Here is a 27,592-nt window from a genome sequence, read left to right on the forward strand (position 1 = left end):
AAGGGTATGAATCTTCCTTTGGATTCCCTTTTTTAAATGTCATAATTGCATCTCAAAATCCCAAGGGCATAGTTCTTCCTTTGGATTCCTTGACTCACAAAACACATGATATACTGTCCTGCCAGGTTCTCTCTTATTCTTTCTTTCAACCGCAAAACAATATTTGTCCAGTATTTCTTTATGGACTTTGGTTTCACAATGTTCAGTTCACTGTCTGCTTTACTTCTACCTGATCCATGAGGTGACATACACCATCAAACAACCCGGTATCCCATCTGCTTTCTGGGCGTCATACTAATCGCTTTGCCCTTGCTTCGACCATATGCGAAGGTAAGGTCGGCCAAGCAGCGAGTCTGTCCTTGCAATGGCTGGCAGGCTGTTCTGCTCTCACTCCTTCCATTGGCCTGCACAGCTCAGTCTGCTACCAGCAACAAAGTGGAATGCCTCCACGTACCCGTATCCGCTCATGCCGCCTACACCCGTCTCTGTAGGGGCATAAACTGACGGTTTGCTTCTTTTGTATACCTGAGTGTTTGCACAAGCTGCATTTCTTTGCAGCCTACTTTTCAGCTGTTTATCCTTCTCTCCGGGTGGCTCCTCATTCTGCTTCTGTGAGATCTTCTCCTTTTTGGCTTCAACAGTGTCGGCTTTCATCTTCCCAGCACCATGCAGCAGCTTCCAAAAAGTAGACTGCTGCATTGGCTTGCCGGTTCTGTTATTCCTTGTTACTCCCTTCCTCCTCCTCGTCTCAGTACTTCTAAAGGGGAAGTAGGCAGTGAATGGGTAACGACTCTGTCAGTCTCTACTTCAGTTTGGCAATATGACAGGTCTAGAATGTTGTAGAATATCTGAGGGATATCATGTCTCACCTGAGGATCTCCCACTGCCCCTGCAAGGGTTGTCTTCACCCTTGTGGTCCTCCTGCAGATAGCCACCTCCAGGGTCAGAGTCGGGTAGCTTCTGCTTCTACCTGGCCACCTGTGGAGAGACTCTTCCTAGAGGAAAAGGGAAGATATCCTCAGATTCATCACAGTTTACTCTTAGCATTGTCAATCTTTCTCTTAGGGGAAAAGCTTAAAGGAACTTATTGGGCCTTGTTACATAAGACGTCCCCTTTCCTTCCTTGCCTCAGTGAGGCTTTTGACGTAACTGAAACTTTCTGTCAAACGCCTTATATCAGGGAATACATGTTAGTCTTAAGTAAGGCCTATTGTGATTCCAACATTGTCTCAATTAAATCCCCTTGTCACATTGTTCTGGTCAGGATTTTAAGGGGATGGGATGTATTCAATTTTTGGAAGGCTCTGACTATAGTTTTGGTGGGCATACACATTTTGTTTAACAAACTGGACTTAATAGGTGTTGACATATTTGTTGATATTTTGATCTTTTCTCTAAGTCGCAAGATCTAGCACTCCCTGGTATACAGTCCCACCCCATAATTCTGGGACAAGAAACAGTCTACTTAGCCTCAAAAAGCCTCAAAACCCACCTTATTTCTATAAAAGAAATCGAAGGTGGTCCCCTTTTTTATGCAGGGGAAGTCACCACAATCGTAAATATGACTGTTGAAAACTTACATACAAAATTAGAATTAGCCTGCCTGTGACAATCTTGGTATAAGGTAACGCACGTATGCAGTCACACCATATTTCTGAAATCTATTTCTAACATTTCAAATCCTAAATAATACAGTGCAACCTCTATGCTCCATCCTCAATTCCATGACAACCTTGGCTCTTATTTGTCAATGTATTCAAAGTTTTCGCTTCAATTCAAACATTGCATTTCACTTGGTATTGTATGACAACATATTAAGCGCTTAGTTTTCTCCAATATCATATCAGAAATCGTTATCGGGTATCAGAGAAAGTTTGCATAAAGAACAGCATTTATGTACACAGATTTATATCAATCCCCCTACACCTGCCGTATGAAGGTGGGATGGTGGGTCTGCAGCATGTGCCTGCAATTTGAATGTAGATTATGCGTTCCATCTAATTCTGCAAGTTTGGTTTAGAAAAACAGTGCTTTCAGTTAAGAGCACACAGGAGTTTTGTTCACTCACCCAACATCATTTCATTTTTTAGCATTTTCTACTGGAAGGATAAATACCCAACCCACTTCACTTCATAAATCTGATCACACCGGTGCAGAGCCGTTACGCTACTGTGCATCATTAAGATAATGGAGAGGATGTCATATTAGCTATTATGATTTTCTTTTGGAATGAAATTAGGATGTGTAATCTTCCTTTAATTTCCCACAATCACTTTTGACATGTCTATGGCTTTCACAGGTCACAAATTATCAAGAATCTTTCTTTGTAGTCTAGGAAGCCTGGGCACCATTTCACAACCCAAAGTGTTAGAATATACTTGTGAATACAGTAGGATTCTGTTTATTTCGGCTATCATTTATAAAATGTTACACTGTCAGGGCTGCAAAGTGCTTGTTTTACACAGCGCCCACAAATCAGAAAGCACATTTTTGTTCTCATTTAAATGTGCTATCCCTCGGCATAAGTACAATTAAAGTATGATATAACTCACATTGTAGCAAACTACAATACCCTATTTACATTCTGGTTTATCAATGTATCAGCCTCTTTGTTCTGTGTATGGATAAATGCTATGCTTTCTATAGGCAGTCAAACTCGCAGGGCTTTAAATATAGTAAGAAAGTACTGTTGCATGGTTCACAAAATATCAAAATATTGTATGTGGTATGAGCACCCTATTGTGGCATCATCTAGTCAGTTTCTTCCCACTCCAGTTACTTAGCAGGACAATGACACTAGAGAACTATTCTAATTGCATTTAGGGGAATCTTAATACTCTCTTTGTAATTTTCTTTAAGGGGCAGAGTCAGAATGGGCCTGCCTCAGTTTTGAAAGATATCCCAGTCAGCCTTTCCACCCTCTTGAGCTCCTGCTCCGGGTAATATTCTCCTCATTGGTAGGGACCAATTATCTAGGTCTTGTCCAGGTTCAGCACTCATCCATTTGGAACATGTGAGCTTTGGCTACAACTTCTGTTTCCAGAGTGAGTGCTATTCCCTGTGTGCTTCTCTTTTTCTGATTGCAAATATTCCCAGTGCTTCGTCATTGATTATGTCACACTTTTAAAATGCAACCAAAAATGAGATGGGTGGAAGGTATTGAATAAATCTAAAACATTGCCACTGCTCTAAGCAACCTTACACACACATATGCCTCATTGCAAAAGGGGTCCAGACCTATGCAAATCAGTCAGATGCTACCACCAATGGTAGCAGCCCAGCCTGACCTGGTAGGCCAGGTCCCCTTTGCATGGAAACCCAAGCAACCCCAAACATGTTTCTGCCTTGTTGGGCCTCATCAGTGATGTTCAGCTTGTGGGACCAAGCCTGATTTGCATATGGTCTTTCCCTTTTTGTAATGGCTTGGCAGGTGAAGACCGATGGTCTGGAGGGTTGCCCAGAGCAATGCAAGAGGTTAAGATTAATTCAAAACCTTCTAGCCAGCGCGCTTTTTGTTTTTCTATAGTCACCCCGAGTGGGACAGGTATGCACAGACATGGGTCTCATCCCTACTGGGCCTAGAGACCTAAGCTACTCCTCACTGATGAGGCCGAAAAATGTTTGGGGATGCTTGTGGTCTTGTGCAAAAGGGATGTGACCAAGTGGTTCAGGCTGAACTGCCCCTTTTTGGGGTGGGTGGGACCAGGCCTGATTTGCATATGCTCTTCCCCTTTTGTAATGGCTTGACCGCTGAAGAACGTTGGTGTGGAGCGGTGCCCAGAACAAAGCCAGAGGTTAAGATGAATTCTAACCCTTCCAGCCATAACCCCTTTTGTTTTGCTACACTTTTTGATTGGTCAAATCTTTCCATTTGCTCTCTTAATAGTCAGACACTCCATTGTATACATGCCCCAATCTTTTTAAATTAATGTTAATTTCAAAACAATTGAAAAGAAAAAGGTGGAGGCTAATCTGCTGTTAATACTTTTGAATGCAAAATAATTTGTTTTCCATATTTCATTGTAGCAATGTACCAAACTGATGAAATAATGATTACTGGGACTCCCCAGGTTGCATGGATGTCTGGACATGCAACATGATTATGTACAATAATTCTTCATAACGTTATTCATATTTATCATATATCAATTTTAAAAGTACTTAATATCATGCTTGAATTTGATAGAGGTGGTCCCCAAGGTCATAACACACTGTTCCACTTCTTTCTGAGTCGCATGGTTGCGGACTTCTAGGCAAAATTGTTATTTGTATTTGACATGTAATTCTACATGTAAAGCATATATTATGTGTGATGAGCTCTGTCAATAGGCTCTTTCAATCACTGTGACCGCCCATCTTGATGCAGTGGCCCACAGGTTTATACAACAAGAGCCTATTGACAGAGCTCATCAAACATAATATATACTTTGTGATCACTACACACACCTTTGTTGAGACGCGTGTCGGCTGAGTGTAGTAATAAATCACCAACAAATATAAAGCAAAAAGACTGCTCCAATTCTTTGTAAAATTTGTATACAATCATACAAAGAATAATTACTTCAATGAACCAGCGCCTGGGTGATGCCGGTTCTTCAAACCAAATTCACTAGATCTCGCGTGCCCTTTCTATTCCTGTGAACCTAATGGATGTTCATGGTAACAGGCAATCTATCTTTCTACTCCAGATGGACCAAGGCAAGTCTCATGCGACTCTTAAACCCACCCCACAGCAACACTAAAACAGATGAAATTACTTTGTCAGTGATTTTATTGGAGAGTTGCCCAGCATTGCTCAATGCCAACTCAGAACATCATGTGATTGTAAAAGTCATTCTTATCAGATAGTTTTCAGTGACTTCACTCCTTCTTGTTCAACGTATCCTCCCCAAAAGACATATTGCAATTTAAAACAAAACACCTCTTTTAATTTCTTCATAATTTAAATACTCATATGCTCAATTTGGAACACTTAGCATGTGGACCTACCAAATGAAAGATGTTTTGCTTTCCTGGTTCACCATAGCTAATATACATTTTAGGAATACAAGCTAAGATTTCTCTTCTTGTGTAGCAGGGATGCGCAAAATTTAGAACACATGATCATATCTTCCTGATGAACGGAAAATCTGCATCATTTACTGGTTACTGTCTATCATGCAAATAAGTAACTACGCTCCTCCCACAGGTGTCCATTTTCGTGGTAACTAAAACAGGAATCGTAACTCAAGGCATTACTTCAGCGCTTGTTGCTTTAAATTGAGGCAGCCTCCATGTGTGGTGCTGTTTATTACATGTGGCGACATCTATCTGCTTACTTTATTGGCACAATATTTCTCCATACAGTTAAGTCACCATGCAACACACTTGAAAGAATCAGTGCATTGCTTTAGCATCTGTTTGCCTTAGTGGAATACTTTAAAGTTCCATTGATTTTAACAAATGGCAGAGTGTTGTGCTGTGCCTTCTTTAGTAGTTCAAGGTAGATTATGTACACATCTTCTCTACTGTTGTAGTTTCTAGGCCCATCACCATTCTTATGAAGCTGCCTCATCAGACCGCATTTGAGGGGGTGTATTACCCGTGGCACATCAATTTCTACCATAAATGGCAGACAATGTGCACTATGTGACCGGGAAACCTGTTGTGGACTCAAAATAGTAGCAAAAGTAAGGTATGGATGTCAACAGGATGGGGAGGTAGAGCTAGTGCTGATAGCCATTCTATAGAGTGAAGAGTGACATATTTTTAAATAACTACCTGCTTGTCCATGGGGCACTCCAATGTGTTACTCGCAAGATGTATTCATTGCAGTCTGAAAAAAAGGATATGTGGGAATTCTTGGTCAACTTGCCTTGCTTGCCTGATACTTATATTTTAACAATAGGTACATTAACAGGCCTTGGCAAGACGTTAGTAGCCTCAAAGGCAGATGAGCTACAATGGTGCCTATTCTGTTAAACAAAACTGCTTCATGCTTCTTGTAGAACATTGTTTTAGATGAGATACTGTTTATTTTCCATTTGACTTTCACCATTAATTAATGCAACCTATGAGGCAAACAAATGGAATGCATGGCAATGCAAAACAATGAAATGGTGCACAGCTAATTGTCTAGTATTAGATATGGCAATCTAATCCAATGCCTAAAGCAGAATGGCCCAAATACCAACTGGCCTGATAAATACGCATTGTCTCAGTGAACTCACTGTAGGGCTCAATAGCCAGTTGAAATTCAGAGCAATGTACTGTTGGTTTCATCACGAAGAAGATGCTTTTCTTAGAGATGTCTTATACTCATGCAGACCATTAAATGGTATGTCAAGAAAGGATAAATAGCAACCCACTGTGTGGGCCTGTACTGTTACAACTTCCATTTCCAATAAACTGTATCATTTGCTTGGTTCTGATGTTTCCAATAGATGCAAGACTATAGCGATCACCCCACATCTGGGAGTGTACCGGTCGGTAAACAGCCCCCCACTCTGAGCTTATGCAGGCCCAAGAAAAGGGAGGGCCTCAGCAAGGGATCACGGCCACCACTGGCCCGGTAAGACCCCGACAAGGGGGTGATATCTATTTGCACCATAGCGCTCCATCCAGGGTGTGAATACGTTTATCTTTTTTCCAAGGAAGACAAGCTTTGTGTGCATTATGCAAGCCCAAACTCCCAAGAAAAAAACGAGATGTCAGCTGCCAAAACAAAGGAACTACGCCACTTTTTTATTTCTACAGTGGAAGCCCAAGATGGGAAGGAGCAGCCTATCCGGGAACTCCAGCAGTTAAGTGGGGTGGGGGATTTTGGGAGATGACATGCAGCTGGGGAATGGGCATGGAGGGCATTTGGTGAGGGGCCAGGATCAACCTACCTAAACAAAAAGAAATGTTAGCACCCAGAGAAGGGCATCAGGTGGCTGTGAGCACACGTATGGGACACTGTAATTTCAGACCTGCGTTTCCAGTCCTCTAATTGGCAGAGCACCCTTTGTCGGTTGCAAGTAAAGGTTCTATCTGGAGACCATGTGGAATGTCCAATAAATGACCTAATTGTATGTACTGTTTTTCTTTTACTTCAGTGTCCTCAGGCGGGTTGTTACTCTAATCACACAGCTGGCAACTGAGATGGGAAGCAATGGAGCTTTGAAAACCCAAGTTGAGCATGCAAATGAAGCTGCCAAAAAATATATGGAGAATAATGAAAATCTCAAACAGGTATCACTTTTGTCAAAGCTAATACAGTACTTGGTCATGAACAAATGGGATCATATCTATAATGCAACACTTCAAACTGAAATGCTTCTAGAATTCTTTTGTAGTTACTGATAGATTATTTTCTCAAGGATATTTAACTTTTATGATTTTCCTTATGACATACTTTTCATTTTGGCAGAGAAAGCGTTAGCTCTCTACCAGAGGGACTGTGTGAGCAGAAAGTTCCATTCGAGTGGACATTGCACCACACACAGCTCTACCTCTTGCTTGTAAAGAACACATGGACTCTCTCCTCTTTAACTAAATGGATTGTTTATGTTCCATCCTCTGCCTTGGACATGGGTGCTGCCAGAAAGCACTATTCCTGCCTTTGTCCTTGCTCCATGTCCATGGTATTTGCCCCAATGGAGATGCAGTTGGCATTGTTTTTGCAGTGCACAGTACATCATTCCTGTACCCCTGGATACTAATCAGACTTTGCCAGATCCAGCATAAAGCACCAAGGGGTTACCCAGTGTACTGAATGTCGTGGTGTGCAAGACATATTTCATATAATGCTGTGTATTAAGAGGTCAGGACTTGCTGCAGTAACATGTTTATTCATGGGGCCTGCGAAGGCATAGAAGGCTGCGCCCAGATCAAGAGCCCTCCATCAACCGACAAGGTAGCTCGAGCTGTGCGTTCCAAATGCCCATGCCTCAAGCTTAGAACAGAAAACATTCCCCTCCCCCCAATTTACCAACAAAGACGCAGGAGAAAAGATGGGTTAAAGGTAGTCAAAAAGAGAAACCAGGAAAAGGAGCAGGAATTAAGACAATATAGAACAATAATAAAAATACTTGGAACAACCATGCATAGGAAATAGGCTAACATTTCACCACAAGAACTGAAATTCCCAGTACATAACCAGCAAATCCTAGAGTTGAGCAGAAGTTAACAAACAAAATCCTTGAGTTGAGCAGGGTTCTTCCTCTCTTCCACTCACACTGTGCCACCATGAGGCGGGCTCATTACCAGCCTCAGTGCCAATCGGTTTCCCACCCTTAGCATTACTTGCGCCAGAACCAGCCAAACCCTTGAACAGCACCAACCTTCCTTTCAACCAGACCTCCTTCCACCACAACCACTCCATTCCTAACAGCAGTAATCCTTTTTGGACCCAATAATTTGCTTTCAAGACTCTTGAGACCAATTCTGGGGTTCTTAACTAAGACCACATTTTCCACTGCCCAGTCTTGCACATTTGGCCTGTTGGCCTCATCGAAAGCCACCCTGTAGTGTCCCGGACTTTCCTGTATAACTCTCATTATTGCCTCCCAATCGACCAATACAGTACTCGCCAGTCCCATTCAACTGGTACACAGTTGGTGCCGGGCTCCCAACCCTTCAACAACACAAAAGGAGAGACCTTTAACACGGAGTGCGGGTGGTGCAATAACCCCACATCATTTGTCGAAGTGCAACCTGCCTGCAAAGCCAACTGAATTGCTCCTTTTACAGACCTATTGATTCTCAACTAGACCATTGGCCCTGGGATGGCACAAAGCTGTTCAGACATGCCCAATGGAGCATTTCTTTTCATATTCTCCGAGCAAAACTGAACCCCATTTTCCGTAATATTCTCTGTCGGAACTCTTTCCTGAAAAAACACCAGCTCATACAACTTTATTAATTCCACAGTGGTAGCCTCTCTGGCAGCACGTCACTCGACCCATTTGGCATGATGGTCTACCATAACAAAATGAATTTGAAACCATCCCCCAACCCTTAAACAGGGCCTATAACGTCCACATCCATCTTCTGCCAGGTTTGAGCAGGTACAGTTACAGGCAATAACAGAGTCTCCCAGACCACCTTGCTCTTTTCACAGACCAGGCACGCTCCACTTTTTGCTCCACATACTTTTCCATCATGGGCCACCAGTAGCTCTGTCACACTCTCCTCTTAGTACCATTGACCCCTAAATGTCCCTGATGTGCCAAGTCAACTAACTTCCTCCTGACATCCTCTGGTGGAATAAGCATATCTCCCCTCTTAAGCTTAGCCCCTGCAAGGACAACTCGTGCTTCACCTCAAAAAATGGTTCAAACTTCTTCTCCATAACGCTCTTCTCCAGCCAACCCACTACAGTCCATTACACCACACATTTCAACACTTCATCCTCACACTCTGCCACATTGCACTCTGCCTCTCCAAGCACCTCTTGCCCAATACTAGCCACACCAACTTCTTCCCCATGAGCTTCTTCACTGGTTGCTGTAGACAGACAATCTGCCACCACGTTCGTCTTGCCAGGCACGTAGCACACCTGGAAATCATAACCTTGCAAACAGGAGCCATCTTAATACTGTGGGTGAAACACTGCTCCAATCCGAACCTGACAACATCTGTAACAATGGCTTGTGGTCAGTCCTGACGAAAACAAAAATGTGCCCCAAAGGTAAAACTTGAAATGACGAATCACCCAAAACACGGGCAGTGCCTCTTTCTCTCTTCCATGGAATAATTACCTTCAGCTCCTCTTAAAGGTCTCTGTGCAAAAGCAACGACATGTTCCACTCTGCGTCATTGACACCCCTAGCTACAACAGACTTGCGTCCAAAGTGAGACACGTCCTATTCTTGTCACCAAACTCCCCCAGAGTAGGAGCACTTGCGATATCCGCCTTGATTTTATCAAAAGCCTCATCACATTCACTCGACCAGCCATACCTAATGCCCTTTTTCAGCAGAGATCTGAGGGGTGATGATATTATAGCTAAATGATGAACACATTTGTGGTAAACCCCATTAATTACTTTAATTGGTCCTTGTCCTTAGGTTGAGGCGCCCTCCTTATTGTCTATACCAGATCAGTCTTAGGCTTAATTCCCTGAGCAGTGATATCTGAGATATTCAATACTGTCCACTCCAATCCTGCACTTGGTGCGTTGGACAGTCATCCTGCCTCCTTCAGCCTTCCCAACACCGACCTCAACACAGCATCATGCTCCACCTTGGAATTCGCATAAATCAGGACATCATTATAGAAAACAACCACATTCCGCATATTCTCCAACACCATCTCCATTATGCCCTGGAATACCAATGCCACCGAAGCTAGGCTGAATGGCATCCTGCAATACTTAAATGTTCCTTCAGTGGTGATGAACGCTTTTACATTCTGGATCTCAGACGTCAACGGGACCTGATGGTATGCTGCTGAGAAGTCATAAACTGAAAAGAATTTGGCCTCTCCCAGCTTGTCCAACACATCCGAAATGGCGCTCAACTACAATGCTCTTGTTCAGTTCTCTGAGGTCGATACACAGCTTCAAGCTACCATTGTTATTGGTCACAAGAATTACCCGGGATAACCAAGCCATCCCCTCCACTGTCCGATGACACCTCTTTGCAGTGGTTCCATATGATAATGTCCCCGCAAAAATGTGGCCATTGAAGAATGGCACAGTTTTTTTGCAGCAACGACATATAGAACCTGCAGGGGAAAACCCCTGCATCACCTCCTTTTTTTTTTTTTTAAGGAAGCGGGGGACACCCCTGCTCCATTTACCCCATATTTTGTCCCCTTATATAAGGTTGCCTATGCCGTTTCCAGGTGACTATATGTATGGCAACATTATAGAAGGGGACAATATTATCTGATACCTTTGCAGCAACACATCAAGCTCACTCTTGAGTTTTTCCTTAAGATGATGAGGCACAGACCTCACCTTGTGAACCACTTGCGCCGCACTCGCTCTCCCTTTTATGTGGTGGTCAAATTCCTTCAGCGTTCCCAACTCGTCCATGAACACTTACGGAAAGTCTGTGGCCCACTTATCTGCCACTTCAGCTGTTGACACAGGTTCCATTGTATTTGCTTGTATCTGAATGCCCAATGCCGCCTGCTCGTCCCATCACAAAAGGGATGACGCATTAAATATCCACAGCACAGTCCCTTCCTTTGTATTCCACAGACACTGAGCATTTCCCCAGGAGCTCGCTCTCCACTTCTCTATAACCATAGGGCTGGATGTCATAGGTCTTAGATCTTCCACTGAACCACCCAGAGTTCCTACAAACGTGTCCTTGGATATGATGGTCCACGGTGAAGCGCTGTCCACCTTCATCAACAAAGCTTTCCTGTTTAAAGTGAACTCATCCACAGGCCCCTTCTTATTGCCCATAATGGCTGAGATTTCAAACAGATGCCCGACACTCCCTTTGGCTGCCTTTTACTGGTACGCCTCATTATTCTCCTGTCAGGTTGTAAAGTCATCGGTTCTACCATGCTCACTGCCCCCTCATTGCACACATGATTAAAGTGACCATTCCTTTTGCATTTTATGCAGTTAGTGTCTCTTGCGGGGCAGAATAGACTGGTGGAGATGTGCCTCCCACTGCTGCGCTTGAAACATTTAATGTCCTTTGCACTGTCTCCCCATATTTGTGTTTGACTGCGCACATCTCTTGGTCTTGCCTCTCACTCTTCATGCTCTTCAAGTAATGCATTGTCTGTTCCATACTTCATGTCATTTTTACGGCTTGATCAAGAGTCAGTTCTTTGGCCATGAACTTCTCCTGCACTTTGGGGTTGTTGGCAGCCCGTACCAATTGGTCCCTGATAAGTGAGTTAGTCAGGAGCCCAAACTCGCAGTTGTGGCAGGTGTCCTCAACGCAGCCCCATAGGTTTCCACCCTTTCGTGGGACTCCTGATGTCTCTGAAAGAACGTGTGCCTCTTGAAAGAAAATGGTCCTGGAGCATTCTGACCGTCTTCATGGAATCATCCATGTCCCCCGAGCCTTCCACCGACAGTTCAGGTAATCCATCATATACACGGGGCCCCTCCGCTCCAAAGGTGTGTAATAACATGACTTCCTTCCTTGTAGGAGAGAGCTTGTCCCACCCATCGCTACTAGATAGGTATCACAAATTTGACTCCATCTTTCCCACCTGATAGGGGGCTTTCCAGGTTCGACAAGGAAAGGAAGAGGTGGGGGAATCCCTACAGCTACCATGTCAACTGAAGTCGGCTGGCCAAGTAACACACACTAGTTGCCGCAAGTAGATTGCCCCTTCAAGAACAGTCCACAAGCTTTGGCAGTGCTGGTCCACAGTCCTCCCTCTGTGCTTTGGCAGTGCTTGCGTGTCCCTCAAAAGTAGCCTCCCATCCTTTACTCTGCACTAGTGTGTAAAGCAAAACAGCACTGCCCCCCGCTGCCCTTTGCTTTTTAAAATCTTCACCGGGACGAGGCGGATTTCCAGTGAGTAATGCTGATTGTTGTGTTCCTCCCTGCCGGTGCAGCCAGCGTAGGGAGAGATGAACAGGGCTTGCATCGGGGGCCTGCTGAGGAGCCAACAAAGGACACGACATGCTTGCTCTGGCTCGTTCCCGGAACTGCCTGCCTTCCAGCAGGACGGGCCCTTTATTAATTGTATGCTTCGCGTCACCTAGCATGCGGTACGTGAGGCGTATGTAACATTCCTCCTTTTTTCCAACCAAACGCAACAACACACAAAGACATAACCACATCAAACAACATCACTAACTTTCCTGTGCAGATCTAGTCCGGCACAGTTCTGCACTCTCCACCTTGTCATTTCCCCACTCATTTTCTCTTAGCCTCTCTGAAGCCTTTGGGGCTGCCGGCTGGGCCTTTGCGGGGAGCTGTCTCAGGGCCAGGCCCCTCCTCTGGCTCACCTTCATCTTCTGGATACGCCCCCTCAGATCATTCTGGTTGCTCCTTGGGGTCGCTTCTCCCTCGCCCCAGTGACTCAAAATGTCTTGTGGCACCTCTGCCTCAGCCTGGGACTGTCATTCTCCATCAGTTCACATTTGTCGTGCACCCTCTTGAACCACAAAGCATTCCTGGCAATCAGCTGTTGCCCTCCTGTCGCTGTCACCATTGTTCCTTCCGTTCGGGTCACTGTCCAGAGTGCGCAGTCATACCGTGTTTCAAACTTGGACTTTGTGGGGTTTTGCAGCACCAGTACGTGATTGCGTACCTTGTGACTGAACCTTCTTGCGTGCTTCCTGATGCTCATGTGTTTGTTTGCTGGCACTCTCCTTCGTTGAATGCCGTCGCTGTCGAAGGTGTCTACTCCTCTGCTCGGATGGTGTGGTATGGTTGAGTTTACCAATGTTCTGTACTTGACATCTGCCGTGGGTAAACCGGTGGAGCTGTGCGGCGTCGCCCGGTAGTTCCGTAGTAATCTGTATAGATCCAATCTCCAAGGGCTGTTTTGAGCCCTGCATATGCATAGCACTTTGTTGACTGTCCACATGAATCCCTCCACATCACCATTCGCCTGTGGCCACCGGGGTGTGATGTGGTGATGTTTCATGTGCAAATTGTCCAGGTATTTCCTGAGCTCTGTCCTCTGGAATGGTGGTCCATTGTCACTCCCGATGCGTCTTGGCAGGCCATGTGTTGCGAATATCTTCTCGAGTGCAGGTATCACGGTCTCCGCTGCTGTCGAAGATATGATCTCCACTTCTGGGTATCGTGAGTGGTCGTCAATGGCCACCAGCAGGTATGTTCCTTCCTGTACTGTGCAGAAGTCGACGCTGATGGCGTCCCACCTTGATGACCCACTCTCTGCCGACTGTATAGGTTCACGGTTTGGAGGTGCTCCTGTGATTTGGCAAGGGAGGCAGGATGTAATGATTTGCTCTACCTTGGTGTCAATGTGAGGAAACAACACCCCGTGTTGAATTCTGGCCTTTGTCCTGACCATTCCCTGGTGGCCTTCGTGTGCCAGTGCCATGGTCCTGTCCTGCAGGCTGCTGGGGATCACAATGCAGGTTCCCCTCAGGACCAACACTTCGCTGGTGACGGACAATTCCTGTCATACTGTGAACATGCCAGTAAGAAAGTCTCCTGCCACTGCCGTGTGGTTAAGTACATGGCGGATGAAGGATTTACAATCACCCAATATGATGGTGTTCTTGACTATGTCGCAGCAAGGGTCAGTGTGCGTGGCCCCCACAATGTATTCAATGCCGACCGCCTTGGGCTTCATGGTGTTTCAGAGCTCCATTTCCATTTGGTGTTCGACCTGGTGAGCTCCCTGAGCGGCTCGGACATTGTTGCCAGGTTGGGGATGAACCTCCTGCAATAGATTGCCATCCACAAGAAACTGCGTACCTCCGTGGGTGTTGTCAGAGGGGAGGCCTCCTTCATGTCCGCAACCTTTTGTGGGTCGGCTGACACTCCCTCACTGTTGAAGACACACCCGAAGAATATTATCTCTTCTTTCAGGAACTCTCATTTGTCCCGGTGGATGGTTAGGCCTGCGGTCTCCAGCCTGCTGATCACCACCTCGAGGCAACGCATTTGTTCTTGCCTGTCTCTGGCATGGATAAGGATGTCGTCACTGACATTCAGCACCCCTAGGATTCCCAGGATTACTTCCTGGATGGCCTGTTGGAACACCTCTGCTGCTGAGGAGATACTGAAACTCAGCCTCTTGTACCGGCGTAGACTCAGGTTTGTGGAGAAGGTTGTGATGTACCTTGTGTCGCGGTGTAGTTTCAACTGGTGGTATCCAGCGTTCAGGTCGATTTTCGAGAAAACTTCGACCCTGTGAGGTCTGTAATGATCTCATCTAGCGTGGGGGTGATGTGACGCTCCCTTTTGATTGCTGCATTTGGTAGGCGCATATCAATGCAAATCCTTATTTTCCCTGCTTGCTTCGGAACCTTCGTTACCACCATTGGAGAGACCCATGGGGTTGGTCCAGTGACTTGTTCAATAGTGCAAGCCTTTTCGTTTTTGCATAACTCCTTTTCGACCAGGTCTCTCATATGAAATGGGGTTCTCCTGTGGCGAAACACCCGGGGCTGTACCGTCTGGTCGATGTGAAGCTTTGAGTTTGCCTTTCAAACATCTGATGCCATTGAGGATGCCCGGGTACTTCTCGAGGTGGTCGGTGATGTCCGTTGAGTCTGTGACGTCGCAGATGAACCGGATCAGTCCGAAGTCTTCCGCTGCATCCCCACTAAGCAGGCATTCAATTCCTGCATTGACAACATATATCTTTGATTGGAGGACTCTGTCGCCCCTGCTTAGTGTTGTTCTGAAGCGTCCTTCCACTGGTAGTGGCGTCTTGCATCCGTAGGTGAGCAGGAGTGTTTCAGTTGGCCAGAGGTCAGGTCGAGGACGCCATGTCCGGTACATTGTTGAGGGCATGACATTTACTGTTGCTCCGGTGTCTATCGTTGTGAGTGTCTCCTGGCCCTGTATGCACACAAGGCATTTATGTCTTCTCTGTCTTTTCCTTGGCTCTGTGCTTCTGTGCTCAAGTGCTGAGTTCAAATGGGCCTTTCTTCTTCTCCTAGTTCTCCAAGTCCCCACGTCCGTCGCTCTGTTGCCATCATCATCTCAGAATTCTTCTGTCTACGAGTTAGCAGCCTCTACGCTATGCGTATCTGCTTGCTTCTTTTTCTTGGAGTAGGCTTTAGCTTTTTGCGGTTGGGGTTGCGGGCATTGAGGCTGCCCTGAGGATCTGCAGATACGTGTGTAGTGTTCCTTCCGGCCACATGTCCCACACGTGGTCCCCTGTGCTGGGCAGTTTCTTCTTCCATGAGGTGCACCACCAAACAATCCACACTCAGTAGGTCCCGACATCCTCGGTTGCCACTGTGGTGAACTGTTTACCTCATTCTTGTCTTCCCTTGGTGCTTGGCAGTTGTCGATCTGTGCTATCACTGCAGTCGTCGATCTGTGCTATCACTGCAGTCGTTGGTGCCAGTTGGAGCTTTTGTAGAGTGGTGCCCATGCGTGCCGCCTTCGCGTGCGACAGCTCTCTTTGGTGTCTATATTCAAAGATTCTGGCTAGTTTCTCCGAGTGCATGCCATTGATGATCTGGCACCTTATTTCCTTTTCAACGTTCTCGAATTCACACAAGTGCTAGTTTCCTAAGCCTTGTGTGGTAAGCGTCCAGTGTTTCATTCTCCATCTGTACTGTGGTGCAGAAACTTAAGGTTTCATAGTCTGGATTCATGTGCCATGAAATGTGCTGGAAGGGCGTCTTTGGCCAGTTGGTATATGTCCGCACAATCGTCAATGATCAGTGTATTGAAAATGCGTAGGACGTCGTCACCCACGTTCAGTAGAAGGTGTGAACTCATCTTCCTGGGCGTTGCAGTGTCCTTGTAGTCCATCGCCATCTCAAACTTTTGGATCCACAGCATCCAGCGGGGTCCCACTGAGGATAGATCGGTGTAGGGGTCGAAAGGCCCCAAAGCAGATCTGGCCCCTCCATAAGGTTGCAGTGATCCGTGATGGTGTACTTGGCCTGGGCGTGGAAAGGCCAGTTGCCATGATGCCCTGGTGCTGGAATCACCCTTGTATGTGTGTGGACAGCGATGGATTCCTCCTCACCTTTGTTTTCTGGTCAGTTGGTGTAGCACCGATGATTTGCCAGCTTCTCTGTATTCCTTCGGGTGGTGCAGTGGCACTCTCTGTGCTGCATGGCAATGAAGCACAAGGAGAGAGAACAAAGTAAAATTCCTCAGTGACATCCACTCAATTTCTGGGTTCGCTTTGTGGATGGTTGAGTATTTTGGGAGAATTTTCTTTTTCTTTTTTGGGTAGGGGATGTACCCCCACTGTATCTCCAAAAATGTGCCTGTGCCCTGGCCGTGGGGGCTGAGGAACAGTCTGAGAACAGCTGTGCAAGTGTTCAGTTCCCTCATCTCGTCGCCAGTGTTGTGTTCCTCCCTACCAGTGCACCCGCTGGAGGGAGAGATGATCAGGGCTTGCATTGGGGCCCTGCTGAGGAGCCAACAAAGGATACAAAATGCTTGCTCTGGCTTGTGCCCGGAACAGCCTGCCTTACAGTGGGACGTGAGGGGTATGTAAGACTGATCACCAGTGATTACAGTGAAGGCCAATCCAATATGGCCACAGCGCCAGACGTTTGTTTTCTCTAACGCTGCACACTGTAGTAAAGCATCCTGGAGCTCGCAGCAGGCACACTCACTCTGCTCTCCCCAAATTCCGCATCAGGAACGCTGAGTGCATTTCCCTCAAATGCCTCAGCTGGCCACATGAAAAATGTGCCGCCACCAATCACAGCAGTCCTCTGGGAAACAGGACACCGCCCGCTCTGCCAGAGGCGCTGGCAGCCACCACAGCGCTGCCACAGGAGCTCTGCAGGCCCTGGCCGTCCCCAGCATGGCCTCCACCTCGTCTCCACTATTAAGAGGTCAGGACTTGCTGCAGTATCAAGGTAGGTTTATTAATTGGGCCTGCGGAGGCATAGGAGGTTGCTCCTGGATCTGGAGCTCTTCATCAAATGATAACACCGCTCAAGCCGTGCGTTCCAAACAAACGCCCGCAGCTGGAGCTTGGAACAAAACACTGTGCCAATACATTATCATGCCGACCCTGAGTTTAATCCCCATTGAAACCTTATTTTAGTATTGATGATACAATAAGAAAATACATTTATATTTTAATGTGAAAATATTGTGAACTCCTGGAATCATTCCGTTTGGTGCTCACTTGTAAAATATGTATAGGATTGAATGCCATCTTGGTCTGTTTCTTAATACCAATTGAAAAGTTCTTCTCCTTCAACAGAAAACTGTGAACGCTAGTGCTGATCTCAAACTTGTAAATTGGGGCCCAACAATATTTTATCGCCCGTTGCCAAGTTCCGAGTGCATACAGCATTGACAACTGTTATATTAACAACAGTGCAATTTAAAACCTAAAATACCTCAGCGATTTTGTAATGCTGGGAAAGTTTACTGCTGAATTGCAAACTGATGAAACAGGTGACGTGGGCAAAAATTCCATCTTCCCTACTTATGTGATTCTGGGGTAATCCTTCTCATTGTACTATCCAGGTTATTGACTCTTCTCATAATTTCATGAAGCCTGTACAAATCTGTACATCAACAGTCTCAGGCATGGCCTTTGGCAAAATGTTACCCCTTGTTGGCTGCTTCTGCCCACCTCCAGCATTAGAAATACCTATGTTTTCTGCAATACAATTTAGCATTTACTTCATGCTTGAAGGGGCCACCATTAAGAGTTAACATAGCCCACATCCAGATCCTCCTGCACTTAAAGTAATTGCAACTCAGATGGATGATGTGCAGCACTTCTTCCTCAAGAATCTTCTACACCTCCCCTGCTTTTGCTGCTCGTCCTTGGCTTTGCTTTTACCCTGGCGATGACGGCTTATCCAGCACGAGAAGGCTTGCATGGTGAAATGCAATCTTCTTTTTGGAGCACTGCTTCTCCTACAACACCATTGTCAGGGTCTTGATGCTGCCCCTGCCCCCCAGTATACTCAAAGAAGGAAAGGTTCCACTTACAGGGCGTGCTTTTTTTCTCCCCTTGTCGAAACCAGCATCATATTTATCTCTTAGGTATCACCCACCAACCCACTCAGCACATTCCCTGACTCTCTACCCAGGGGGCATGGTGGCTTGACTATAAAGTGAATGGCCCCTGTGAGCCACTGAATGAGGAAATATCACTGATATGGCAGCTAATATTGAAGGATCCCTCATTCCACTCATTTCTTTTTATCCCTTTTGCATCTGTATGTTATTCATGTACAGCCTACAGTCTTAAAACGTGCAACATGGTGCGGAAAATGATAGCAATATGTGGCACTGGAAGTGTTCTTCTTTTTAAGGAACGATGTTAGATGACCTGGATGAGAGAGAATTTAAGCTTTTGAAAGCATTGCCAGTAGGAGTCTCGGAGATGTTTCTTGCTGTACCCAATTGCCATCTTGCCAACACTCTGCTTTAAGGATAAAGTATTAAAATTGCTTGAATACCTGTTGCAATTACAGGAGTATGGTGCTGCTGAAAACATGCCGAGGCCTTCTGTCATGAGCAGGTACTTTAATTAATGGTAAGGGTTTAAAGTTTGCAGGTATGATTTTGATGGCAGGTACTCGAAGAAATAGGGGAACTCAAAACCATTGGCCTCCTTGCCTTTTGAATGCAGGGCAAAGAGCAACTGTTTACAAACTCCAACATTCTAGACACATGATATCACATATATTGGAAATATTTCACAGCCATGGCGGGATAGCAGGTCAGATGAAATACACAGGAGGGCACGTTACAATAATCCCCTTATTTTTTAGTTCTTCACATGACTGGAAAGCAGAATCATAGGGGAAATAAAACAAGAATCGGTAGGCAGGAGCCACCAAGAAACGTAAGACAGAGGGAAAGAGTGCGTGTATAAGTCAGACGTGAAGAAACGTATACACACAAGGAAACACCAGGCACTCACTCATGTGCCAACAATGGAGAAAGGTACATGCTCACAGGGGCACGAAAATTGGAGGAAAAGCAAAGTAATCTCAAAACTCTAAACTGCATAATCCATTGCGAGCCATCAGAAGAAAGAATTGACATAGCAGACACATCAGATGAGTATCTGCACACCCAACATGGGAATCTAACGCTAGCATTTCCCATCTCACCAACACTCATGCGCAAAACAATAATGGAGGACAATACCTCACACATGTACAACCCACAGTCACTCAGTGGGGTACGAACAGTGGAGGAAAGTGTGATGAATCTAATGATGTCCTCACTCCTTTCCATGAGGTAGTCTATCCCTATGTGGCCAGGCGATGGCAGTCGCTACCTGATACTGATCCTGTGGTTGGCTATATGAGGGAGGACCACCTGGGGGAGGGAACCCTCTGGAAAAATGGAGGACACCATTGGGAACAGTCACATACCCCTGTTCCTTCTTGGGGATGTTTCCCCCATTCCTCAAGCCTTTATGGCTTATTGCACCACTCATACTCATCCATGAACTGAATCCAGTATTGATATTCCCCAACATGATAACCAGAGCAATACATTACTGTTCCCTGCCTCTTTCTCGTCTCAGTAAGTAATGATTACTCCTGAAAGAATCCCATACCAGCTTGCTCAACAACAAATGAAGAATCAACCATCACGTACTGAAATAAGGAAGAGACAAAGAAGAGTAAAGATCACTATCGCTGAGAGGCCTACACTCTGATCTAGTCTTTGGAAACTCTTTAATCAAACTTGGAGATTTAAAACCCACACAGCCGATAGCAGTGAGAGAGAGCTACAGACGGTGAGCTTTGCGGTTACCTGCATGAGCACTTACTGAGACAACAAAGCGGGCAAACACTGCCGAAGCTAATCCGCCCCGCAGGAGAAGGAACCGGAGTGCAGAGGACGCGCTGCTCGAGAAGGGATGGCAGCAGAAATCGAAGACCAACACTGCATAGGCATGGCGGATGACGGGTCACACACCAAGCTTCAAGCCGACGAGAACAGAAACAGAGAGGCGCGAGAGACACTTGGAGCACCCGGTAAACCCATGGAAGTGGACAGGGTTACCAGGTTGCCTGAAAGTGTGCGCTGCTTTGAAATAGCTATCAGTAAACATATGTGAAGAAACAAATAAATATAAAAGCTATAGCACAAGTGAGCGCAAAGAAATATGTTAAGAAGGCAAAAGACCCATACGCTATTCCACGAACGGGTCGTTGAACTTGCATCTTAACAGGAGAGAAAGAGAAAACAGAGTAAATGTGAATAAACTTGCAGGAGGGGCAAAATCCCTATATATGGAGAAAACCATTCAAGAAATGATACACCAACATTGGGCTGGTATTGTTTCATGGGTAAAAGAGAATTGTAATAAAGATATTATATAAGTCCTGGCACGAGAGTACACTAGGTGAAGAGAAGTTTAATAAAGTTATGGTATGAAAGTCCTGGCAGGAGAGTATACCAGGTGAAGATACATTTTTAAAAGACTGTAAAGAAGTCCTGACGGAAGAATAGACCAGGCCAAATCAAGTGTGTGTTAAATTACATGAGAATCCTTAAGAAGTCACATGCCCTAGGATCTTGAACCATTTGAAACATGATTCTTCGTTTTGAACATTACCTGCAAAAAGGAACCTGGGAAGGGAGCTATTTCCCTGATAACTGTGGGTGCACCATGAAGTAGAAGCCATCCTCTTGGGCTACAAAAAATCTTATACATTGGTAACAGGAACCTGGGGAAGGGAGCCGTTGCCTTCCACTATGAACATTTTAATTTTGAAACTTTCGGTTGGAGTTATATCTTTTTGTTGAATTGCAACATTTGTGCACCTTGAGATCCAGAGAGAATATCCTTTGCACCTTAGAGTACATTTTTAGAGTGTGAGGGCCAGAATAGGATTTCGGACACAAGGCATATTTTTACTTTGGACAATGGCTAGACCCCTTCATTTTTGGTTGAGATAGGGAAATACCTCCTTGGATAGGGATAGTAAGGCATTTCCCCAACCATTTTAATTTTGAATGAATATTTATAACCATGTCTCATTCCTGGCTCCTCACAAAGGTCACATGCAACCCCCAGATTCTTCTACACGCTAGCAGACCTGCAAACAGACCACAGCAGTGCCCACCAAGGCACCTAAACAGAGGTTGAACCACTTGCTACCTCAGAATCAGCTTGAAAGACACAATAAAAGAAGGATAGGAAAGGAGGAGATGAGGGAAAGGACAAAGCACCAAAAACGATTAACAGACCAGTAAGATACTTATCCCAGTGCACATGCATGCAGACTACGCTACATGGCAGTCATGAGGGTACTAGATGGAGACTGAACACCTGGCCACCTTCACACCAGCATACAAGGATACAATCAAAAAGGAAAATAATGTATCTAAGGGCAACCAAGCAGCAGAGGATTGATGCACACTCCACAGAAGTATTTTAAGAATTTCTGATGGCCCAAGCCACTGTGCTGGGTTTTGCTGCCATGAAACAAAGTTAACAGTGTATAGCCACTTTATTTGGCAATCATGCTAATTGTGCTGCTTATACCGTGGGATCAGTTTGGTACCTTCAGCCAGTGAAACCCTCTGAGGCCACCTAGGGTTCTGTTGCCCCACGTCCAATCTATTTCATGGCCTACTGTGAGCCATGTGTAGCCCTTCCATACATTTTTATTGTGCTATACACAGTAGAGGCACATAGGCAGTACTATGTTATAAAGCTAGTCTGTTAATGTCCAAAATTAAGAAGTGTTTAAAGACATTTAAGGTTGGAGACCAGACTTCAATTGATTTCAATCTTAAAAGTGACATTCTTTTGGATAAAGGCATCTCTCATCATCAATATTGCAATGTATTGCTTAATAGATGTCTTTGTATTGTAAGCTTGACGTTCATTTTTTTAACATCACTGTTTTCAAGTGTGCTCCCTAAAAGCGAAACAGTAAAATGCAATTACCACCCTGTTTTGTCTAGGCCTTAAAAGTAGATAAAAGAAATGAAAATGACCATCTGGTTAAAGCGGAAAATGAAAACCATAAACAGGAAATTGGAAAACTAAAAAAAGAATTGGAAACAACTGCAAAAGGTAATCATTTTCTTGGCACGTTTATTTGGTTTTGCATTCATTGATATCATTAGTTATGTGTTCATATTATTTGGCATATATGAAGGAAGCTATTTCCGATTTCATGTCATCTTATGTTGCTTCTGGTTTAAAACAGAATTCCCTTTTTTTCTCAATGAAGTATCAATTTATAAGTTTGTTTTCAAATTCAGATTGTGATGTGTGTGTACTATTGTGTTTTTACACATACATATATATATATGTCCAAACACGTAGGGGTTACCCTACAGTACACCACACTCAGCGCGGTCTGTTCATCTTCATACAGGATGATGCACCTGATAACCATCTACTTTCTAGTAAACAGCCTCTTTACGCAAAAGGCAAATAGGACAGATTAACACGTTTCGCCCAAACGGGCTTCCTCAGAATCATTGGACTCGTCTACACATTCACCTTAAGTGTTTGTGCTTATCTTGAGTCCTTCCTCTATGTGAACTCCTCTCACTCAGTGAAAACATTGTAATACATTTGGATGCCATCTTGGAGTGTAGCTCGTTACTAATTGTATTTTCTGTTCTCTCTGTTGCCCCTACACTATGTACTTGTGTGTACAAAGCATTACATGCAAACTATCTGATGTCGTACCCTTTCCGCTTAGCTTGATGTACTAATGTAGGCATATTTTTAACATTGATAGTGCTACATGTATGTTCGATCTTCATAGTTAAGACTTAATGTACTTGGTGTTTCAAGTTCATTCTAAAGTCTTTATTTTGCATAGTATGCCTAGTCCGTCTCAATAGTCAAATTGGTGAAATTTCTAAGTTCATATAATTCCCCATCAGTAAGGTATAAAAGCATTAAAATTGTATGTATCATATACATCGATGATAAGGTGCACAGTGCTATAACTGTGGCTATCAAAGATAATGAGATTGGGAATTAAAGTGTGTCACAGCAAACTACGAGTGTTGGGGAAGAATGGTAGAGCGCTGGAGAGAGGTGTAGGACTTGAGGGGAGTGGGGGAAGCATGGCCTGTTGAGGGGCACATGGTGAGTGCCTTGGAGGGCAGGGAATCATTTTTATTGTCACTGTTTTTCCTGATAACCGTGGCTATCTGGAAACTTCAAATAACCGCAGCTATCTATAGTACATTGCAATTATTGCCGTGGTTATATGAAACATGTTTTTAAAAAAAGTTAAAACATTTTATTTGTAACAGCTACAGAGGTGGGGGTGGAAAGTGGGCCAGTAATGCTTTCAAATAGAGTTGGCACAACCGAAGGCTGTGCTCACAAGCCAGGGCTGAATGCCCTGGCTAGTGGGCCCAAAATATTGGGGAATTATATACAGTGGGTATTGATGGGGGACGTAGCATTATGATGGGCATTACGAGAGACGCCAATGGGAGCGTGCAGAGTTAAGCCAGTCATGATTTACCAAATTTGCTGAATTTCAGTGGTGTTGCTGCGATAAATCAGGTCAACTTAACTAAACTTTTAAAATATATATTTCTGAGGCTTGGTGATTTGCAGAGTGATATGCTTTGTATAGGCCTGCATCTAGTGGTTGGTGCAGCGAATTACATGACTTATTTGTTATTTCAAAAAGGGTTGTTGGCATAATGTGCATGTAATACTATCCTTACCCATGATCCTTCACGCGTCAAGGTCCTCAGATTGTTTTTTTCTGCCATTGGGTTGGTGACGTTTTGCAGGGTTCTATTTTTTCGGACTTCCTTGCTAGTCATTGAGCATTTATATTAGTCTATTAAGATAGATTATTATATTTCATATTACTATCTTCGGCAACCACGCCCGATGCAACCTGCCCGCTCTCGACAGCGACTTTGCGGCATTGAGGAGCTCCATTGCCTTGACGACTCTCTACAACTCTACAGCCTTCACAGTAGGGAGAGTGGGGTGGGGAAACATGTAACACATTTTAGGAGAATGTCTCCACACATTTCGCCCATAAAATATAACGTCTCACTGTCATGTCACTAGTCCTGGAGAAGACTCCCTTTAAATGTCCTTCCTGTAACCGTTATTTTCCTGGAAGGATACACACGTGTGTAACCATTGTCTTCCAAGAGACCACCAGGAGGCCAAATGTCGAGCTTGCAAGCTGGATCGACGATCAAAGTGCTGGGCAGGTTATGCAATGCAAGCTGAGGCATCGACGGAATACCCCACGGGTGTAGAGGAGTCTGAGGTAGAGCAGGACAGTCCTGGCTCCATTAGATACGCCGAGCAGACATCCAATAAGGAAACAGAGGATTCCCGAGTGGCAGTGCCCAGCTCGGAACAGCATGCAGCCCAGTCTGTTATGGAGGCTTATCCTGGCGATAAAGACAAACATAAAGCACACACAGGGCACAATGCTTAGAATGTCAACATCAAGTAAACAGAACCATACTGTGCCACACAAACAGAAACACCCTTTGCCCTCGCCACACATTTCAGCGCCCTCGTTGAAAGTCCCAAAATGTCCATGTAACACATCCCCTCAGCAAGTGCTTTGGCGACTACTAAAACCTCTGCGCCAAGTGGATCCCTCTCTGCGCATGTTCCAAAGGCGACAAACACGCTGAGCAAAGCTAGTTCCACACTCGAAATAGCCTCACAGACACGAGACATATACCCCAGGCCCCGAAACAGACCGTTTCGGCAGTTGTAGAAACACCAAGGCCAGGGTACAGGTGGCACCTCCCCTTTAGTGGATACACTATAGAACACAACACAAGCCCAAAGAGGTCAGGAAGAAGAGGTGGTTTTTCCAGTCCAAGACACCCCTTTTAGAGGTGATTGGACTAAGGACAGGTTTGAGAAGACACTAAACAAAAATAGCTTCTTTCATGGAAAAACACCCTATTAAGCATACACATGTAGTTCAGGAGGAGGAGGAACCTCCATCTAAAACAATTAGAGTATAAATGACCCACTGATTCTTATGAGTGCATAATGAAACTAGATACAGATGAGGAGCATGAGGTTTTTCTAGAAGATGACCCCAGCACTGAACCAGAGGATTACACTGTATCATCTCCAGACATCGATGATCCAATATCGTCATCACCCATTGATGATCACATTTTATACAATGATTATTTTAAAATTGACACCCATGAGCCTGAAGAGGACACTGACTTTTTTGATATTCTCAACGAAAAGAAACAAATAGGGCAGTATATCCCATTATTGCAATTAGTTAAAAGGAGATTATTTTAGAAATACATTTAAAGCCACCGGATTCTCTGGTGCTTACTACTACCTGCAAGAGACCTGGGACTCCTTTAGCCACATCTGAAGCTCTGCCAGATAAAGAGTATAAAAGGATATACACACTGGGGAAAAAAGTAGCTACATCAGCTGCTTTCCAAATGTGCATTGCAAATAATACTACCCTCATGGCCAGTTTTAACAGAGCTCAATGGGACCATATAGTTGTTATGCTTTTCAGACACGTGTAATGACCTCAGCACTTACCCTACTACACGAACTAAAGGTTCTTGGACTCAGAAAGGCAATAATGGACACTTAAACCATTCGTTGAAAAATAGTTTGCTCTTTACAGGACCTTTATTCAAAGGCTATTCCAATTCTCTTTCTCCTCTTGGGATACCTCTTTTCTTAAGGGGGTCAAATCCCCGCCCCTCATAAATTGCTGACTGTCCCCGGCTGAAGGACAGACCACAAGCATGACAGGCAAGAGCGGAAAAATCCATACAGCTTGTCTCCCGTGCGCTCGTTCGCAACAACCCTCATCAATGCACCTGCACATCTCTGACTCCCCTCTCGGCTCATCCTTGAGTGAAAAATACGAAAACTGTCCTCCATAATAAGCTCATCTGCTTCACACTAAAATATCAGGAAGTACCAGAAAGTACTGTTTGCTGTCCCTGCTTTCTGCCTTCAAGCTTCATTGATTGTTTTTGGCGTTTCACTTACAGCGTGTTCGCTGGACTTTGTAAGGATCGTTCGCTGGAGGAATTCTTTCACTGCAACACCCTTTTGTGTTTACAGCTTAAAGAAAAGTAAGCCAAAGTGACTGTACCATTGAACATTGAAAGACATTGAAAGTCTGTGAAAGACTTGATCTGTGTTCTCTTACCTTCACCTTGAAGCTGTCCCTTATACAGTGTCCTTTCTTTGTGTCCCTAGGCCCTTGGCTGCATCTAAACCCGCTCCCTCAATCTGAGGCTGTGCGGCATAAATACAGCAGTGCCTGCGCATACGCGCGCGCACCGCGGAAGTACCAGAAAGTACTGTTTGCTATTTGCGGTGCGCGGCCAAGCGTCAGTGCCGTATTCTTAGAGCCTAGAGTCTAAGTTAAAGACTCAGCTTAATTCACAAGTAAGCTCCATCCTTAAATTAACCACTCTTTGAGCTCTTCAGAGAAGGCATCAACTCCCGAGGTGTATAAACTTTCTTTTGGCAAGCCATGCAGCATGTTTACACTCTAAGAACTGGAATGCCTTTGCTTCCAAATGTTTGGAGGTCTGCACGTGCGAGAGACAACACAGATATGCCTGAAACTAACTCTTGCACCAATACAGCTAATAATGCTGCGCCCGCTTGTTCTACACCCAAAATTGTTTCTGGGAGTCGAAAGCGAGGCAGCAAAAGGGACTCTGCTATTAATTCCTCTGACATTCGCACTTTTTGTTTTCCTTCTGCTCCAGCTGCCACCTGTATTGTCTTTCAAACACCTTTATCCACAGTTAATACAACTTGTGGTCAGCCAGATAACAATGGTGCCAGAGTTGCAGTCATTCCTATACTTCCACAAGATGTACAAGATGTGATAGAAATCACAGCCTGTGATATCTATCTGATAGTACTGTACTTAGAGGGGAATCAAGACCACATATTAGCGTTGGCATTGGCAATTGTTCCTCCTCTCCATCCACATCACATAATATTGTGCCTGTGACTATTGATCTAGTTAATTCCCAGAGTGAATTACCCAACCATGTCCTGGAAGAGAAACTATCCTTCTCGCCTAACATTTCTG

The 27,592-nt window shown here is 44.8% G+C and overlaps 1 protein-coding gene across 2 annotated transcripts in view; it reads left to right on the forward strand.

Annotated features, from left to right (window-relative positions):
* BCAP29 (B cell receptor associated protein 29) overlaps positions 1-27,592 on the forward strand; it is a 687,731-nt gene that overhangs the window by 267,700 nt on the left and 392,439 nt on the right. For both annotated transcript variants that reach the window (XM_069629145.1, XM_069629146.1), the window contains exons 5-6: positions 7,077-7,212; positions 22,482-22,593. In XM_069629145.1, the coding sequence (XP_069485246.1) occupies positions 7,077-7,212; positions 22,482-22,593 (248 nt within the window). The remainder of the gene's footprint in view (positions 1-7,076; positions 7,213-22,481; positions 22,594-27,592) is intronic.

This window comes from Ambystoma mexicanum, chromosome 12 (assembly GCF_040938575.1).
Source record: "Ambystoma mexicanum isolate Mex_15411 chromosome 12, UKY_AmexF1_1, whole genome shotgun sequence".
Lineage (NCBI taxonomy): Eukaryota > Metazoa > Chordata > Amphibia > Caudata > Ambystomatidae > Ambystoma > Ambystoma mexicanum.